General features: G+C 46.7%; 1 protein-coding gene across 1 annotated transcript in view; it reads left to right on the top strand.

Annotated features, from left to right (window-relative positions):
* Positions 1–9,981, top strand: part of LOC306765483 (uncharacterized protein) — a gene marked incomplete at both ends in the record, with an annotated part of 32,659 nt that extends 22,678 nt beyond the window's left edge. The window contains 14 exons of the mRNA XM_079252954.1: positions 156–300; positions 386–592; positions 1,761–1,865; positions 1,944–2,096; positions 2,175–2,423; positions 5,377–5,589; positions 5,676–5,888; positions 5,967–6,128; positions 7,501–7,629; positions 7,707–7,795; positions 8,001–8,124; positions 9,336–9,544; positions 9,620–9,728; positions 9,805–9,981. Of these exons, the coding sequence (XP_079109080.1) occupies positions 156–300; positions 386–592; positions 1,761–1,865; positions 1,944–2,096; positions 2,175–2,423; positions 5,377–5,589; positions 5,676–5,888; positions 5,967–6,128; positions 7,501–7,629; positions 7,707–7,795; positions 8,001–8,124; positions 9,336–9,544; positions 9,620–9,728; positions 9,805–9,981 (2,284 nt within the window). The remainder of the gene's footprint in view (positions 1–155; positions 301–385; positions 593–1,760; positions 1,866–1,943; positions 2,097–2,174; positions 2,424–5,376; positions 5,590–5,675; positions 5,889–5,966; positions 6,129–7,500; positions 7,630–7,706; positions 7,796–8,000; positions 8,125–9,335; positions 9,545–9,619; positions 9,729–9,804) is intronic.
* Positions 9,982–18,175: the final 8,194 nt, after the last annotated feature.

Here is an 18,175-nt window from a genome sequence, read left to right as displayed (position 1 = left end):
ATTGTCTCTGATTTTAGCAACAACGTCGACAACTTTAGAACCAGTCTGCAGGAAAAAGCAGACATTAAAAAACACAAATCTCCTTTCTGAGACTAGAATATAAAAAACAGTGTCGTCTGCATAAAAGCTGATGCGGCTGTAAATGCTGTTGGCAGGGCGAAGCGAGAGCAGGAGGTGGCCGTGTTGAAGAAAGCTATGGAAGACGAAGGGCGGAGCCATGAGGCCCAAATCCAGGACCTGCGACAGAAGCATAATCAGGCTGTGGAGGAGCTAACCGAGCAGCTGGAGCAGGCCAAGAGGGTCCGACCACAACGTCCAGTGTAGCGAACCCCAAAACAAAGTTTTCCTGCTTTGCACTCATTCAGCTCCATCTCTCTCCATCCAGGTGAGGGCCGGTCTGGAGAAAGCCAAACAAGCTCTGGAGAAGGAGTCAGCAGATCTGAGTGCTGACCTGAGATCTCTCGCTAGTGCCAAGCAAGACGTGGAACACAAGAAGAAGAAGGTGGAGGGCCAGCTGAATGACCTGAACTTGCGTTTTAATGAGAGCGAGCGGCAGAGGAACGAACTCAGCGAGCGAGTCTCCAAGATGAATGTGAGTCTTTACATGATGTCAGCGCTGTATGTTTTCACCACAGACCATAAATGAAAGATGGACGGAGCATCTAGTGGGTAAAAGTGAAGCCTAATGCGGAAGAGTATAAAACTGCAGTTCCCCCTTCATCCACTAGAGGCTCCAAAACAGAGCGAATCCCCATAGACTCCCATGTTAAAAAGACCAACTTCACGGCAGAAATAAACAGGTTTACAGCAGAAATAAACATGTTTACAGCCTTGTCCAAAAATCCATTTTAGGTTTAATAGGTCAGGTTTACCTTCATGACAACTGTGGGGGGAGTTAATTTTTTTTCTAACTCGCCCGTTTTAAAGTAATTTAATTTTGAAGTTCGGCATATTTATGGGCGTGTCCTTTTGATTGACAGGTACCCGATCTCCCGCTTCAATTAAGAACGTCGAACAACCGCGGTTTTTAGCCGGTTAACGTGACTTAGCTTTAGCCCGCTTACACCGGTTAGCTCCTGTTATCTCCGGGTTTCCTCCAGAGCTGGCTTCCTTCTCGGTGCGATAGATCCAACAAGGTTGAAAGATTCCTGAGATTTTGCTCCATATCGACACAGTTGCTGCATATCATGATAAGAATCTCCCGTTCCAGCTCTGCTGGACTGAGATCCGGTGACCACTGTAGTATCATTGAGCAAGTCGTCTTCACCACATCTACATGACTACATGCTGCCATGTGATTGGCTGATTAGATATTTGCGTTAGCAAACAACTGAATTGATGTACCTAATAATTAACCAGTGAATGCAGATTCCACCAGCAACATCACCAATAACGCACTTAAAAACCAATAATTGTGTTTTAATCTCAGTTATTTCTAATTAAACCTGCAGTTTAGTGTCAGAGTGAGGAGCTGTGCAGGAAAAGAGATTAGTTTAACCATCATGGACGAACATGAGAGCACTGGGATGGCCGACCAGAACCAGAATATGCTGAAAGGAATGAAGTGGTCCAGAAATTCTGATTTTAACATCTATGAAGGATGTTCTGACATGGAAGGCAGGTTATGAGATGTGACAAGGAGCAGTGAGGCTCTAACAGAAGTTCAGATCTTTGTTGTCTGGGGAAAAAACTCCAATGATAAAATCTCTGCATCCGGAAACAGACTGACCTGCACACACGATTCTCTGCTTCCCTTCCAGATGGAGCTGGAGAATGTGACGGGTCTGCTGAACGACGCCGAGGGAAAGAACATCAAGCTGAGTAAAGATGTTGCTGGTCTGTCCTCTCAGCTTCAGGACACGCAGGTGAGGGTCCGTCCTCGCCACGCACTGCTGCTAAATGCTCCCTGGATGTCCAAAAGTACCAACTCTTCACTCCTTTAGGAGCTGCTGTCTGAGGAGACGCGTCAGAAGCTGAATCTCTCCGGACGTCTGCGTCAGATGGAGGAGGAGAGGAACAGTCTGGTGGAGCAGCTGGAGGAGGAGGCGGAGGCCAAGCGGGCCGTGGAGAGGCAGGTCTCCGGCCTCAACATGCAGGTTGGTAACTCCAACATGAGGTGACGTGTAGAGCGTCTAAAAACGTCCTGATGTTGTCGTCGCTCTGCCTTCTCCCAGCTGTCTGACCACAAGAAGAAGCTGGACGAGCTGTCAGGGACGGTGGAGCTGCTGGAGGAGGGGAAGAGGCGTCTGCAGCGAGAACTGGAGGCCACCAACAGCGAGTACGAGGAGAAGGCGTCGGCCTGCGACAAGCTGGAGAAGAGCCGCAGCCGCCTGCAGCAGGAGCTGGAGGACGTCCTGGTGGACCTGGACAACCAGCGGCAGCTCGTCTCCAGCCTGGAAAAGAAGCAGAAAAAGTTTGATCAGGTCCGGACCAGTTCAGAGACACATCTTCCAAAGCGGTTCTTCTTCACGCCAGTCCTGAATCTATCCCACACCAGTCCTGAAACTCTCCCACACCAGTCCTGAATCTATCCCACACCAGTCCTGAAACTCTCCCACGCCAGTCCTGAATCTATCCCACACCAGTCCTGAATCTATCCCACGCCAGTCCTGAATCTATCCCACGCCAGTCCTGAATCTCTCCCACGCCAGTCCTGAATCTATCCCACACCAGTCCTGAATCTATCCCACACCAGTCCTGAATCTCTCCCACACCAGTCCTGAATCTATCCCACGCCAGTCCTGAATCTATCCCACACCAGTCCTGAATCTATCCCACACCAGTCCTGAATCTCTCCCACACCAGTCCTGAATCTATCCCACGCCAGTCCTGAATCTATCCCACACCAGTCCTGAATCTATCCCACACCAGTCCTGAATCTATCCCACGCCAGTCCTGAATCTCTCCCACACCAGTCCTGAATCTATCCCACACCAGTTTTCGGCTAAACCTTCATCTGGTGCATCATCTGCTGGTAGTGTGATGTAATGGGATCAGAAATACTGGATCTTTCTGGATGTCTCCCAGTGGAAGCTTTCCAGTAGATCCAGAACTGGAGAACACATTACAGAAAACCAGTTTAAACTGGTTCTTATGTCACAAAGATGCATCATTTCATTCATTCATTTTCTAAACCACTTAATCCAATTCAGGGTGGCGGGGAAGCTGGAGCCTATCCCAGCCGGCTTTGGGCGACAGGCACGGTACACCCTGGACAGCTCGCCAGTCCATCGCAGAGACGCATCATTTGTTCAGTAAAAACCAGTAAAGATCAGACAGGAAACAGGATTTTTATGTGATTCACTGTCAGCTGTTTTTATGGTCTCCATGGAAACGAGGCAGTAAAAAAGACAGAAAACACTGAGGTCACATGACCCAAGAACTGGACTGAAGGTAGGTAGAAACTGGTCTGATGGATCCTCCCCAGGACCCGGACAGGTCTGAAGGGGGGGTGGATCCTCCCCAGGACCCGGACCTAGACAGGTCTGAAGGGGGGGTGGATCCTCCCCAGGACCCGGACAGGTCTGAAGGGGGGGTGGATCCTCCCCAGGACCTGGACCTAGACAGGTCTGAAGGGGGGGTGGATCCTCCCCAGAATCCGGACCTAGACAGGTCTGAAGGGGGGGTGGATCCTCCTTAGAATCCGGACCTAGACAGGTCTGAAGGGGGGACGGATCCTCCCTAGAATCCGGACCTAGACAGGTCTGAAGGGGGGACGGATCCTCCCTAGAATCCGGACCTAGACAGGTCTGCTGGGGGGGGTTGTAGATCCTCCCCAGAACCCGGACCTATACAGGTCTGAAGGGGGGGGGGGCGGATCCTCCTTAGAATCCGGACCTATACAGGTCTGAAGGGGGGGGCGGATCCTCCTTAGAATCCGGACCTATACAGGTCTGAAGGGGGGGCGGATCTTTCTTAGAACCCGGACCTAGACAGGTCTGAAGAATCCGGACCTATACAGGTCTGAAGGGGGGGGGGGGGGCGGATCCTCCTTAGAATCCGGACCTATACAGGTCTGAAGGGGGGGGCGGAACCCGGACCTAGACAGGTCTGAAGAATCCGGACCTATACAGGTCTGAAGGGGGGGGCGGATCCTCCTTAGAATCCGGACCTATACAGGTCTGAAGGGGGGGGCGGATCCTCCTTAGAACCCGGACCTAGACAGGTCTGAAGAACCCGGACCTATACAGGTCTGAAAGGGGGGGGCGGATCCTCCTTAGAATCGGGACCTATACAGGTCTGAAGGGGGGGGGCGGATCCTCCTTAGAATCCGGACCTATACAGGTCTGAAGGGGGGGCGGATCTTTCTTAGAACCCGGACCTAGACAGGTCTGAAGAATCCGGACCTATACAGGTCTGAAGGGGGGGGGGGGGCGGATCCTCCTTAGAATCCGGACCTATACAGGTCTGAAGGGGGGGGCGGATCCTCCTTAGAACCCGGACCTAGACAGGTCTGAAGAATCCGGACCTATACAGGTCTGAAGTGGGGGGCGGATCCTCCTTAGAATCCGGACCTAGACAGGTCTGAAGAACCCGGACCTATACAGGTCTGAAGGGGGGGGGGCGGATCCTCCTTAGAATCCGGACCTATACAGGTCTGAAGGGGGGGGCGGATCCTCCTTAGAATCCGGACCTATACAGGTCTGAAGAATCCGGACCTATACAGGTCTGAAGGGGGGGGGGGGCGGATCCTCCTTAGAATCCGGACCTATACAGGTCTGAAGGGGGGGCGGATCCTCCTTAGAACCCGGACCTGGACAGGTCTGAAGAATCCGGACCTATACAGGTCTGAAGGGGGGGGGGGGCGGATCCTCCTTAGAATCCGGACCTATACAGGTCTGAAGGGGGGGGCGGATCCTCCTTAGAACCCGCACCTAGACAGGTCTGAAGAATCCGGACCTATACAGGTCTGAAGGGGGGGGGTATCCTCCTTAGAACCCGGACCTAGACAGGTCTGAAGAATCCGGACCTATACAGGTCTGAAGGGGGGGTGGATCCTCCCCAGAATCCGGACCTAGACAGGTCTGAAGGGGGGGTGGATCCTCCCCAGAATCCGGACCTAGACAGGTCTGAAGGGGGGGTGGATCCTCCCCAGAACCCGGAGTGTGGGATCATCTGGACAGAGAACAGAACCAAAGGGATCCTGGAGACCGGTTCTGGAGGTTCAGACTGCGCTGCTGGATGAAGCTACAGAAGCGTGTTTTTAGCGTGTTCTCTGTTTCCATGTTTCCAGATGTTTCAGTACAACTGCAGCTGTTTCTTGTATTTCTGGGAAACTATCAGGAAACAGACGCAGATTTCCACCGTAAATAAAGACGAAGGTTTTCAGGACGATGTCATGTTCCCGCCTTCACCTCCGATCTGCTTTCCCTTCAGATGCTGGCCGAGGAACGAGCCGTGTCCTCCAAGTTTGCAGAGGAGCGGGACCGAGCGGAGGCGGAGGCGAGGGAGAAGGAGACCAAGGTGTTGGCTCTGACACGGGCGCTGGAGGAGAACCAGATGTCTCGGGAGGAGGCGGAGAAGACCATGAAGGCGCTCCGAGCTGAGATGGAGGATCTCATCAGCTCCAAAGACGACGTAGGAAAGAACGTAAGCAGCATCGGATAAACGAGCGAAGCTTCCTCTGAGCCGAGCATTTCAGAGACAGCAGGACGTCGTCTCCGATTCTTCGTCAGGTTCACGACCTGGAGAAGGCAAAGCGAGGCCTGGAGGCCATGCTGGAGGAGATGAGGACGCAGATGGAGGAGCTGGAGGACGAGCTGCAGGTTGCTGAGGACGCCAAGCTGCGTCTGGAGGTCAACAGCCAGGCGCTCAAAGTGCAGCACGAGCGGGAGCTGCAGAGCCGTGAGGAGCAGGGCGAGGAGAAGAGGAAGCAGCTCCTCCGACAGGTGGAGGCCGATCACACCTCCTGTCACGTCACCTCATCTCTCCACCTGCACTTTCAGGCCAACTGGTTTCTTCCCCAGGTGCGGGATCTGGAGGCGGAGCTTGAGGAGGAGAGGAAACAGCGAAGTCAGGCATCAGCTGGGAAGAAGAAGCTGGAGGGGGAGCTGAAGGACATGGAGGACCAGCTGGAGACCAGCAGCAGGGGTCGTGACGAGGCACTGAAGCAGCTTCGCAAACTGCAGGTCTGACTCCACGGTTTCTGGACACAATACTGAAAGCTTTCGGCTTTTTCAGGAATTTCAGCGTCTAATTCGGCCCGCAGCTTTTCATCTACCCACACAAAACTTACACTAAAACATGCATGTCCATCTGGAATCGTGTCCTAATGGGCTTTTTCTGCATGAATGTCTCAAGGTGTTGACATAACTCAGAAAAACTGCGGCTTTTTCCCCCCATAGGAATGACTGGGATTTGGCCCACATGAGCCAAAAACCCAGCCAACTTGGGGAACTAAAAGTTCCTGCATACTTCCACCTAGAAACCTGAGAAGTCTTCCTGGATAAGTTCAGTTGTACATGTTGATCTGTCTTTCCTGTCCTCTCCACCCCAACCAGTCGAGGCAGATGGCTGCCCTCCCTGAGCCGGGTTCTGCCGGAGGTTTTCTTCCTGTTAAAGGGAAGTTTTTTCCTTCCCACTGTCGCCGCGTGCAGCTCAGGATGGGGGATTGGATCCAAGTCATGACTCGATGCAATCAGTTGGTTTCTATTATAGGCTATGTATGGACTGGCTTGAAATGATGTGTATGTAAAGTGTCCTGTGACAACATTGTTGGGAAGTGGCGCTACACAAATAAAGCTGGATTGAATTAAAAAACCTCATTCTAAGCAGAAACGGGTCAGAAAAGAGAAATCTTTGGCCGATTAAAAAGGTGATTTAGATACTTATTACAGTTTTGACACAAACGCAGGTTAAGTTGAAAGAAAAATCAGAATTCAGCCCAAAAGCTTCTATCTATCTACTAACTATCTACAATCTTCTACTAAAATCTGTCCCTAAAATATTCTGAAACAAGTGTCTCATGCCCCTAGTTTTTCCAGGGCATGAGACAAAACAAACACAAATAAAATGTCAAAATGAGCTGACAACGTGTTTTAATGCAATTTTTTATCATGTATAATGTAAATGTCTAGAAAGGCGCCAAACAAATAAAATGTATTATTACTAAGGCTGAGACGACATCTCAGCGCGTGCATCTTTATTTTGATTTAATTGAAGTGTCTATTTTAACTGCCTGTACTGTTTTCCATGAATATTATGTATAATAGCTACATGTATTTAGATAGTTGTTAAGTGATTAAGGGTAGAAATCTGACCTAAGCGGAGTTTTGGGTTACACCGCGGCGTAGGAACGGAACCGTAAACCGAGGATCGCCCGTATCCAGGTGTGCATGTCTCTGTAGGTGTGTCTACATGTCAGACCTGGCTGGTACACAGTCGCTGCATAGGCACTCATCGAAGTTTCTTCAGAAATTTTCTGTTTTTTGTGATTATTTTTTAGAAAGAAGGAACACTGGAAAGCAGATGTGAGTTTAACTCCTCTCACGGTCCTCACAGGGGCAGCTGAAGGAGCTTCAGAGGGAGGGGGAGGACTCCCGTGCAGCCCAGAAGGAGGCCCTGAACTTGGCCAGGGAGTCTGAGCGCAGGTCCAAGGCCATGGAGGCAGAAATCCTCCAGCTGCACGAGGTGATGCTTTCTGACTGTCTGGAGCTTCACCTCATCTTCCTCACCATCCTGACTTCATTATTCCTGCATCTGTCCAGATGTTGGCAGCAGCTGAAAGAGCTCGGAAGCAGGTGGAGACGGAGAGAGACGAGCTGTCCGAGGAGCTGACCAGCAACTCTTCAGGACGGTGGGTTTTAGCGTGTTTCGTGTGGATTTCAGGTGATGATGAGGTTTCTTCCTGCAGAAAGAGGGAATTATGAGGATTATTCCTCAGATAATCCGCGTTTTAATCAGATTCCACCTGCAGAAAACAGCGAGCAGAATTCACACGTTCACATGCGACTCTTACCGGAGGAAAACTTGTGGCTTCATGGTGCGAGTTTCCTCCTCAGGTCGCTGCTGTCTGACGAAAAGCGGCGTCTGGAGACGAAGATCAGCCAGCTGGAGGAGGAGCTGGAGGAGGAGCAGGCTAACATGGAGAGCCTCAACGAGCGGCTGAGGAAGAGCCAGCAGCTGGTAGGAGCCTCCATGTTTAATGTGGTTCACTTGTTCTAATCACAGTAAAATCATAAAACTGTCCCACATCTAGAGCTCAGCATCAAACCGACTGAGAATTAGAAACTAAGCAGATTCATGTTTTTTCACACTTTATTACAACATCATCGTAGAGACATTACGAAAGAAAGAAAAACAAGGCATTTTTTCCTTATGTAAAATTAACATAACAGAAACATAAACATATTTCTGTTTTTGTGGTTCTGAGGGGGAAGAAGGTACCAGAACTTCTGTTTTAGACGGTAAAACCATAGTGAACACGTTGATGATGAAAGATGGAGTTCAACGTTTCTACTGAATCAGTTTAATTCAACACATTAACAAAATAATGAGAGAATTCCTGCATGTCAGACAGGGATGCTGGGGGGGGGATGTCCACATGAAGGATACGGTTAAACACAGCTACTCTCATCATCTCTGGAATTGTAGAGGGTTTTTTTTTATTAAATATATTAATTTTAACTCATTTAAATTATAATGAAATAATTTAACTAATTTTAGTGAATTTTAATCAACTAATTAAATTAATATATTGAAATAAAATTTCAGAATTAAAATTAAATTAATTTTCCCTGGGGTATTAAAATATTTATTAATATTTAATGTAATCTATTTACAAAATAAGTCTTATATATTTATATTTCAAAGTTGAATTTAACAATTAGGTAAAATAATTAAACTGCTTCGCTAAGTAATACATTTTATATTTTTTTATTTTAAATTGCTTGTATTTTAATCAACCGCATTTTAATTCATAAATCTCATATGGTTGGGTACATTTTTTAATATTTCTATTTTATTTAATCTTTTGAATTTAACTGAAAAAAACATAAGTATTCAATCTTAAATTTCACAATTTAATCATTTAAAATAAGTATTAAATTATTTTATTAACCAGTTAAATTTATATTTAACTTAATGCTCAATTTTAAAATTTAATCTTACAAATAAATTGGAATTTCAACATTTTAATAAAAAAAAATTACCTTATGTGAAGTAAATATACTTTTTTTTTTTTTTTTTTACATTTTAAATATATTTTATGTTAATTGAACACAATTTGAACTCGTACAAACTATTTTAAAACATTTCATTTTATTATTAGACACATATTTCCTAAGTATCCTTCATCCCAACTCCTTACTGGTCTTGTCTCCTCTGTGGTGGGGAAGGTGGAGCAGCTGGGAGCGGAGCTGGCAGCGGAGAGGTCTTCCTCCCAGAGCAGGGAGAGCTCCAGGCAGCAGCTGGAGAGACAAAACCGGGACCTGAAGGCCAAACTGCAGGAGATGGAGGGCCAGGGCCGCTCCAAGCTCAAGTCCACCATCGCTGCTCTGGAGGCCAAACTCAGAGAGGTGGAGGAGCAGCTGGAGGTGGAGAGCAGGTAACCGGCAGATTCCAGCTCCGACCAACCGAAAGGAAACGCCACTGAAGGCAAACTGCACTGTGTGACTTACAGAGAGCGGCAGGCCAACGCCAAGAATCTGCGGCAGAAAGAGAAGAAGCTGAAGGATCTGAGCGTCCAGCTGGAGGACGAGAGGAAGCAGGCGCAGCAGTTCAAAGACCAGGTGACGAACGGAGGACAGGAAGCTCCCACCAACACGGAGGCAAGGTCTCACCGTCCGACTCTGCTGTCTGTTCAAGGTGGAGAAGAGCAACATGCGGGTGAAGCAGCTGAAGCATCAGCTGGAGGAGGTGGAGGAGGAGACGCAGCGGGCGGCCGCCGCTCGCAGGAAGCTGCAGAGGGAGCTGGACGAGGCCACGGAGGCCAACGACACCCTCAACAGAGACGTGTCTTCACTCAGGAGCAAACTGAGGTAACGGAGGAAGACGGACTGCGTTGATGCAGCAACGTTTCGTTGAGGTTTTACTTCACAGGAACATAATTTACAAACCGACGGCGTTTAATCCGGATGTGTGTCAGTCCAGTCTGGTCTCCAGTAGACCAGACCAGTAAAATAACAGAATCATAACTACAAATAAGGAAAAATCCTTTTTTTCCCCCTTTTGTTTTAGCACAAAAAGCTCATTTATGATCAATATGGTGACATTTATTCAATTATTTCATTTAGGAAACATTATGAAGTTAAACTTTATGGAGAAAATAAAGTTTTATCAATATTCTACATTTTATCGATTTGATCTTATCCATTTTATTTAGTATTTTAATATAAATTTACTATACAAAAACCAGTTATATTTGTATGTACATTTATAGAAACAAAAATATTTATCATTTAAATATTTATAATGGGTTGATTAGTGTTAATTCACCCAACTCTTCCTGCAGACCAGATAGAACTGGTTTCACCCAACTCTTCCTGCAGACCAGATAGAACTGGTTTCACCCAACTCGTCCCGCAGACCAGATAGAACTGGTTTCATCCAACTCTTCCTGCAGACCAGATAGAACTGGTTTCATCCAACTCTTCCTGCAGACCAGATAGAACTGGTTTCATCCAACTCTTCCTGCAGACCAGATAGAACTGGTTTCATCCAACTCTTCCTGCAGACCAGATAGAACTGGTTTCATCCAACTCGTCCCGCAGACCAGATAGAACTGGTTTCATCCAACTCTTCCTGCAGACCAGATAGAACTGGTTTCATCCAACTCTTCCTGCAGACCAGATAGAACTGGTTTCATCCAACTCTTCCTGCAGACCAGATAGAACTGGTTTCATCCAACTCTTCCTGCAGACCAGATAGAACTGGTTTCATCCAACTCTTCCTGCAGACCAGATAGAACTGGTTTCATCCAACTCTTCCTGCAGACCAGATAGAACTGGTTTCATCCAACTCTTCCTGCAGACCAGATAGAACTGGTTTCATCCAACTCATCCTGCAGACCAGATAGAACTGGTTTCACCAAACTGGTCCCGCAGACCAGATAGAACTGGTTTCATCCAACTCTTCCTGCAGACCAGATAGAACTGGTTTCACCAAACTGGTCCCGCAGACCAGATAGAACTGGTTTCATCCAACTCTTCCTGCAGACCAGATAGAACTGGTTTCACCAAACTGGTCCCGCAGACCAGATAGAACTGGTTTCATCCAACTCTTCCTGCAGACCAGATAGAACTGGTTTCACCAAACTCTTCCTGCAGACCAGATAGAACTGGTTTCACCAAACTGGTCCCGCAGACCAGATAGAACTGGTTTCACCAAACTGGTCCCGCAGACCAGATAGAACTGGTTTCACCAAACTGGTCCCGCAGACCAGATAGAACTGGTTTCACCCAACTCTTCCTGCAGACCAGATAGAACTGGTTTCATCCAACTCTTCCTGCAGACCAGATAGAACTGGTTTCATCCAACTCTTCCTGCAGACCAGATAGAACTGGTTTCATCCAACTCTTCCTGCAGACCAGATAGAACTGGTTTCATCCAACTCTTCCTGCAGACCAGATAGAACTGGTTTCATCCAACTCTTCCTGCAGACCAGATAGAACTGGTTTCATCCAACTCTTCCTGCAGACCAGATAGAACTGGTTTCATCCAACTCTTCCTGCAGACCAGATAGAACTGGTTTCACCCAACTCTTCCTGCAGACCAGATAGAACTGGTTTCATCCAACTCTTCCTGCAGACCAGATAGAACTGGTTTCATCCAACTCTTCCTGCAGGCCAGATAGAACTGGTTTCATCCAACTCTTCCTGCAGGCCAGATAGAACTGGTTTCATCCAACTCTTCCTGCAGACCAGATAGAACTGGTTTCATCCAACTCGTCCTGCAGACCAGATAGAACTGGTTTCACCTAACTCGTCCTGCAGACCAGATAGAACTGGTTTCACCAAACTGGTCCTGCAGACCAGATAGAACTGGTTTCACCCAACTCTTCCTGCAGACTAGATAGAACTGGTTTCACCCAACTCTTCCCGCAGACCAGATAGAACTGGTTTCACCCAACTCTTCCTGCAGACCAGATAGAACTGGTTTCACGCAACTCTTCCCGCAGACCAGATAGAACTGGTTTCACCCAACTCTTCCCGCAGACCAGATAGAACTGGTTTCATCCAACTCTTCCCGCAGACCAGATAGAACTGGTTTCACCCAACTCGTCCTGCAGACCAGATAGAACTGGTTTCACCAAACTGGTCGTGCAGACCAGATAGAACTGGTTTCACCCAACTCGTCCTGCAGACCAGATTGAACTGGTTTCACCCAACTCGTCCTGCAGACCAGATAGAACTGGTTTCACCAAACTGGTCCTGCAGACCAGATAGAACTGGTTTCACCGAACTGGTCCTGCAGACCAGATAGAACTGGTTTCACCGAACTGGTCCTGCAGACCAGATAGAACTGGTTTCACCAAACTGGTCCTGCAGACCAGATAGAACTGGTTTCACCGAACTCGTCCTGCAGACCAGACAGAACTGGTTTCACTGAACTCGTCCCGCAGACCAGATAGAACTGGTTTCACCCAACTCTTCCTGCAGACCGGATAGAACTGGTTTCACCCAACTCTTCCCGCAGACCAGCTTGAACTGGTTTCACTGAACTCGTCCTGCAGACCAGCGTGAACTGGTTTCACTGAACTCGTCCTGCAGACCAGCGTGAACTGGTTTCACTGAACTCGTCCTGCAGACCAGATAGAACTGGTTTCACTGAACTCGTCCCGCAGACCAGATAGAACTGGTTTCAGCCACTGGGCTGCGTGTTCGACACATCAGTAAGGTTTACCGGCTGTTGCTCCAGATAACGGCGGTACTTGCAGCGCCAACACACCACCACCACGTTAAACTGGAAATGTTTCAGGAAGACAAAATGTGACGATAAAACAACCAACCTGACGGTTAAATGTCATTTCCCTCCTTCCATGTCCTGCTTCACCTCTTCAGACACTACTGACGTGTCCTTCAGCCTCCTCCCCTTCCTCAGCCGGGGTTTTGCTTCTTTAAGTTTGCAGGGGCTTCATCTTTTTCTGATTTCATCTTGCTTTGCGACAAACCCTCCTCTTCCTCCCCCTCTCTCTCTTCCTCCTGATGTGTGGGGTTCTCCTCAGGCGTGGCGGCGGGGAGGTGGCGTTCAGCGGTCCTCGGAGCAGCGGCGGCGCCGTCAGGAGCTCGCTACTGGGAGGCAGCGTCGGCCGGAGGATCAGGGAGAACTCTGTCGAGATGCAGGACGGCGAGCCTTCCTCCCCATCTCCTCCTGCCCACGCCTCCCCTCTGCAGGAGGAGGAGGAGTACGCCTACCCACCTGAAGATTAGACGCTTATAATTACGTCTTTATATTCAGTTAATTATTCTAAAGAGAAAATATCACATTTAAGAAATAATTGTGATTTTATTTGTTGAACTTTTGAAGCTTTTCTCACATAAAAATGATGTTTCCAGCTTATTGAATGTGACATTTTTGTTGAAAAATTACACTGAAACGCTCAGTTATTTCATCAGAATCAAGATTTATAGATTAATCAGTGATAAATTATCTAAAAGCTGTTTAGTTAAAATAATTTATTAAAGTTTTGTGCTGCAGTTTCACAGGTTTCCATTAGGATTCAGGGTTTTTTTCTCAAGTTACCACGTTTGAAATGTTTTAAAAGGATTCATGTTTTTTCTTTTCCACTTAAATCTGCTTTAAAAAAAACACATTTGTCAAGTTTCAGACTGATGCTGCATTCAATGTCAGCTGGGAACACAGAGTGTTTGGCTGGTAGAATAAATAAGCTGAAAACAAGCAAACTTTTCAATCAAATAAAACATTTGATGAACACAGTGACTTATGAGCTTGTTTGTTCCTTTCATTCCATTGATTACAGATACAAACTGTATTGATCTCCTTCCTGTTAGATGTTATGAAGAATCAAACTTGCACTGATATGATGCAAGACTCGAAGATTTTCACCAACCCAGATCGTTTTGGGTTTTTTTTTTAAATGAATAAAATCAGTCAGACTTTATGTGAAAGTTTTATTGCTTTTAGAGAAGCATGAAAAGCAGCTCTGAAAGTGAAAACAGGACGGCGTGTAAAAAAAAAAATAAAAAAAAAATAAAAAAATCAACCCTACCTACCTGATCCACATCCTACATACCAACACATGTTCGCGAGCCCACAGCACATAACGCAAAACATAAAACAGCAGTCGCCACTCAAGAACTCGCATCACTTCTACAGTTTCCGTCCCATTTACTTCTAACATCTGCAGACTAAAAGGACGGAAAAGAAAATATAAAAACCTTTCCGAATCTCACAACTTCCTCAGTTTTGCTTTGTCGTCTGCAGGGCGAGATGGCATCACACTGAGAAGTGAAACCTTCGGTCTAATGGTAGAAGAGATGCACCCCAAAACTATTCATCAAACTTATTTTACCACCGATAATAATAATAAAAGGTGAGTTTTTCCTGACATCTGCCGCAGCAGTAAGAAACCCGATTTAAGGCGCTTTCCTGCTCGACGCAGAAGACGGACATGCAGACAGTTTCATCTGTCTCTCGTATTGGTTACGTAAGTAATTTAGTCCGTTTTCAATGGGCTTCACTGTCTGTCACGATGCAGAAAGCTAAGCAATACCGCCAGAGACCACGAGGGGGCAGTGTTGAGTTGTCCGACACAACCAGTGATAGGAACAAACCAGAGAAGAAGAAGAGAAGCAGGAAGAAGATGCAGAACACATTGAAAACAGCAAAAAGAAAAATGTAGTTTTATTTTTCTTCTGGTGTTTCTGAATGGTTTTAAACTGTCGCAGCGCATCATCAACACCAACCAATGTCAAAACGCAGAAATGAACTCTGAACTCAGCGCTGCCCCCTAGTGGACGAACTCGTGGCGACATAAAGCTCGTTCCATCCTCCACGAGAAGTGAGAACTTTGTTCTTGCCCTCAAGGCTGGAAGAACAAGAAAAAAGTTCCATTTCGTTGCTGCGGTGGCGATGCCTGCTTTATGTGCATGGAAACCCGGTCTTTTTATATTTAACAAGAAACTTTGTCCGCGGGAGAGCGGGTTGTGCACGCCACTGCATCCGTGTGTTTTAACCAAGCAGCAACCTCTGGCAGTTAAAAGTGAAGCCTATGCGAAAGTGCATAAAACTGCATAAAACCTTCATCCACTAGGTGCTGCGAAACAGAGCAAATCCCCATAGACTCCCATGTTAAAAAGACCAACTTCACAGCAGAAATAAACATGTTTACAGCCTGGTTCAAAAATCCATTTTCTGTTTAATAGGTCAGGTTTACCTTCATGACAACTGTGGGGGGAGTGAATTTTTTTCTAACTCGCCCCTTTTAAAGTAATTTAATCTCAAAGTTTGGCAAATTTAGGGGCGTGTCCTTCTGATTGACAGGTACCAATCTCTGGCTTCAAGTAAGAAGAACGTAGAACAACCGTGGTTTTTAGCCGGTTAACAACGTGACTCAGCTTTAGCCCGCTTACCTCCGTTAGCTGGTTAGCTCCCGTTATCTCCGGGTTAGCTCGGTTAGCTTTTAGCTACAGAAAGCTCGGAGTTCGCTCGATGTCAATCATCCACCATGACGCTCACAGCTCCCCTCTCAGCTCCACCTCTTTGCCCATATTTGTATTTTCTGGGCGAGACGACACGCATGACGCTGCCAACATGGCGATTGTAGGAACCGCCCACCGAGCTTCAATTCAGCTCTTCAGAAACCTACGGGTGACGTCACGGAGGCTCCGTCCATTTTTTTTTTTTTATATACAGTCTATGGTTTTAACGCAATGTTGTAAAAACATTCGTCCTTTTTTTTTTTTCTGCTTCATGCTTTTCCATGTTAACCACGCCCACCTCAAGTGTCCGACCAATCACACGATACTTCTCAGACCCCCACTAGAACAAACTTCTGCCAGCCTGATGTACAGCACTTTGTCCCAACTTTGGTTGTTTTAAAGGACTTTATAAATAAAGTTAAGTTGAGAACTGTCTTCAAACGCGTCCGCGAGAACAAAAAGACGTCATTTTAATGTCAGTGCCTCGAGAAGAAGAAAAAAGTTCTCGCTTCTCGTGGAGGATGTAATGGGGTTAAAAGACGCATGGAAGAACGAGCGCAGCGGTGTATGACCATGCCTGAAACGGACATCCACATTTACGTACGTAAACGAGACGACAGCTTCAGTGGTGAATAACCTCCAACATATCTTTCATCTTTGTTTACATAAACAGTTTGAGATGAAGGAATCGCCGCTTCATGTCCCACATCTACGATATTATCTCAGTGTAGCATCAAGATTTTACATTTTCTCTTCATCTCCCTAAAAGTGAGAGTCTTTACTTGAAGCTAGAAGTGAATAAAACATTCCCAAGGCAGTTTGACAGTTCGGTCTTTCGCATCCTCCTTACAACTCGGCAGAATAGGCTAATTTCCCTGTGTGTGACCTCTGAACCATGAGTTTTACCCCGTTGTAGAGTGTTAGTTATCATCAGCACTTTGTGATTTACCACCAACATGTCTGCTTCTACATCAACACACCTGCAGAGTCACCTGCCAGCTTGCCACCTGGTGAGGCAGTGAAGGCAAACACATCAACGAATCAATGTTGGACTTTCAACATCAACTTCCTGCCTGATATTCTGCACAGACATGCATCTGAGGACGTGTAAACAACTCTGTTTATGTGAAGAAAAGAAGGCAGAGCTCTTCTAGAAATGTGACTTGAACTTGGATCAAAGTGGACAAAACAAGCTCTGGATCATTAAACCTTCAGGAGTCACACAAATAAAGCAGGAATAGGAAAGTTAAGGCTGCAGGGATGGTGGGATATCCTCTCCTCACTTAAACAACGAACACTTTGACTCATCCTAATAAAAACTTGTACGTTTTTCATGGTGCAGTTCCTCCTGTGGCCACTAGGTGCTGCAAGTTCCCTCTACATCTTCTCAGAGCATCACTTTTGACATTAAACATAAAAGAAAAACACATTTAATCACAACTTAAAGGCTCATAAATGAGCATTTACAGTAGTTTTCTTGCTTCAGGAAGCAGTAAATCGTCATCCTCTCCTCTGCAGGGAAAGCTTAAACCAGCTCGTCTGTACAAATCTAGAAACATTCGTTTCACCTTTCACTAATGTCCTCTACAATTACTTCCACTCCATCTGAAAACAGAGGCACTTTGCTCGTCCTTTCCACAGCAAAAACTTTTTGTCCCATTAAAGCATCTGTGCATGTGTGAAAAACACAAAGACAATCTCCAAAGAGGATAAAAGTGTCAGTCCAGTGTTCAGTCCTCAAAAACCTCCTCCCACTGGTGTTCAGAGAAAAGCAAAGCAAATGTTCACATTGCGTAAATCTGCAGGTTTTACAACCAAATTCATAGATAAGTTACGACTTCCAGCCTTAAGACGTCCTGTTGCCATGGTGACGACTTTTTAGAACTCTTCCTGCCATGGATTTACGGTCAGGCTGCGCAGGGGAACAATAGAGCATCTAGTCTCTCTAACCTAAAGAAAACAATTAAAAAGGTCCCTTAATGGACCGCTACATGGTGGAAATGACGCTTATCGATGCTGTTCGGGTTTGTGAAGACAAGCGGGCGACTGGAGCAGCGTTTATAAATCAATCAAAACAGTCTGGCTGGATTTTTAATGAGCTAGAAGGAGACTTGGGCATTAGCAGAGTTAAAGTAGGCTGAGGACGAGCCGGCTGGTTCTACAGCAGGAACAAACCAGAGCATCATCAGTTTGCTGAAGAGTCGCGTGACGTCTTCTTCCAGGGAGAAAAGCCTGTTGCTATTTGTCTCATTTAGGTTGTTCTGATCTTCATGTGTGTGTTTCACTTTTTAGGCATCCTTAGTTTAACTAGGATGAACAGAAAACGGCTTAAACTTCCCCCGACAGACTGACCCCATCCACGCTTCCTCATGAAGAGCGACGTGTCACTGCATCCACGCCGCATCAAGCCCAAACTCATCCAGAAAGAGGAGTTTAAGGTCTCCAGCAGCAGTTGTCAGTGTTTGTTAGTAGATACAGAATAAACGACTCTAATGTCGTACGTTGCTCGTAGCGACCCAAGGAACCATTCAGCCTTTCTGATTCCAATCTGAGTCCGTTTGCTCACAAAGTCCGCT

This window comes from Telmatherina bonti (genome assembly GCF_933228915.1).
Source record: "Telmatherina bonti genome assembly, chromosome: 14".
NCBI lineage: Eukaryota > Metazoa > Chordata > Actinopteri > Atheriniformes > Telmatherinidae > Telmatherina > Telmatherina bonti.
Note: the sequence above shows the minus strand (reverse complement) of the source record. Positions and strands in the feature narration are given on the sequence as shown.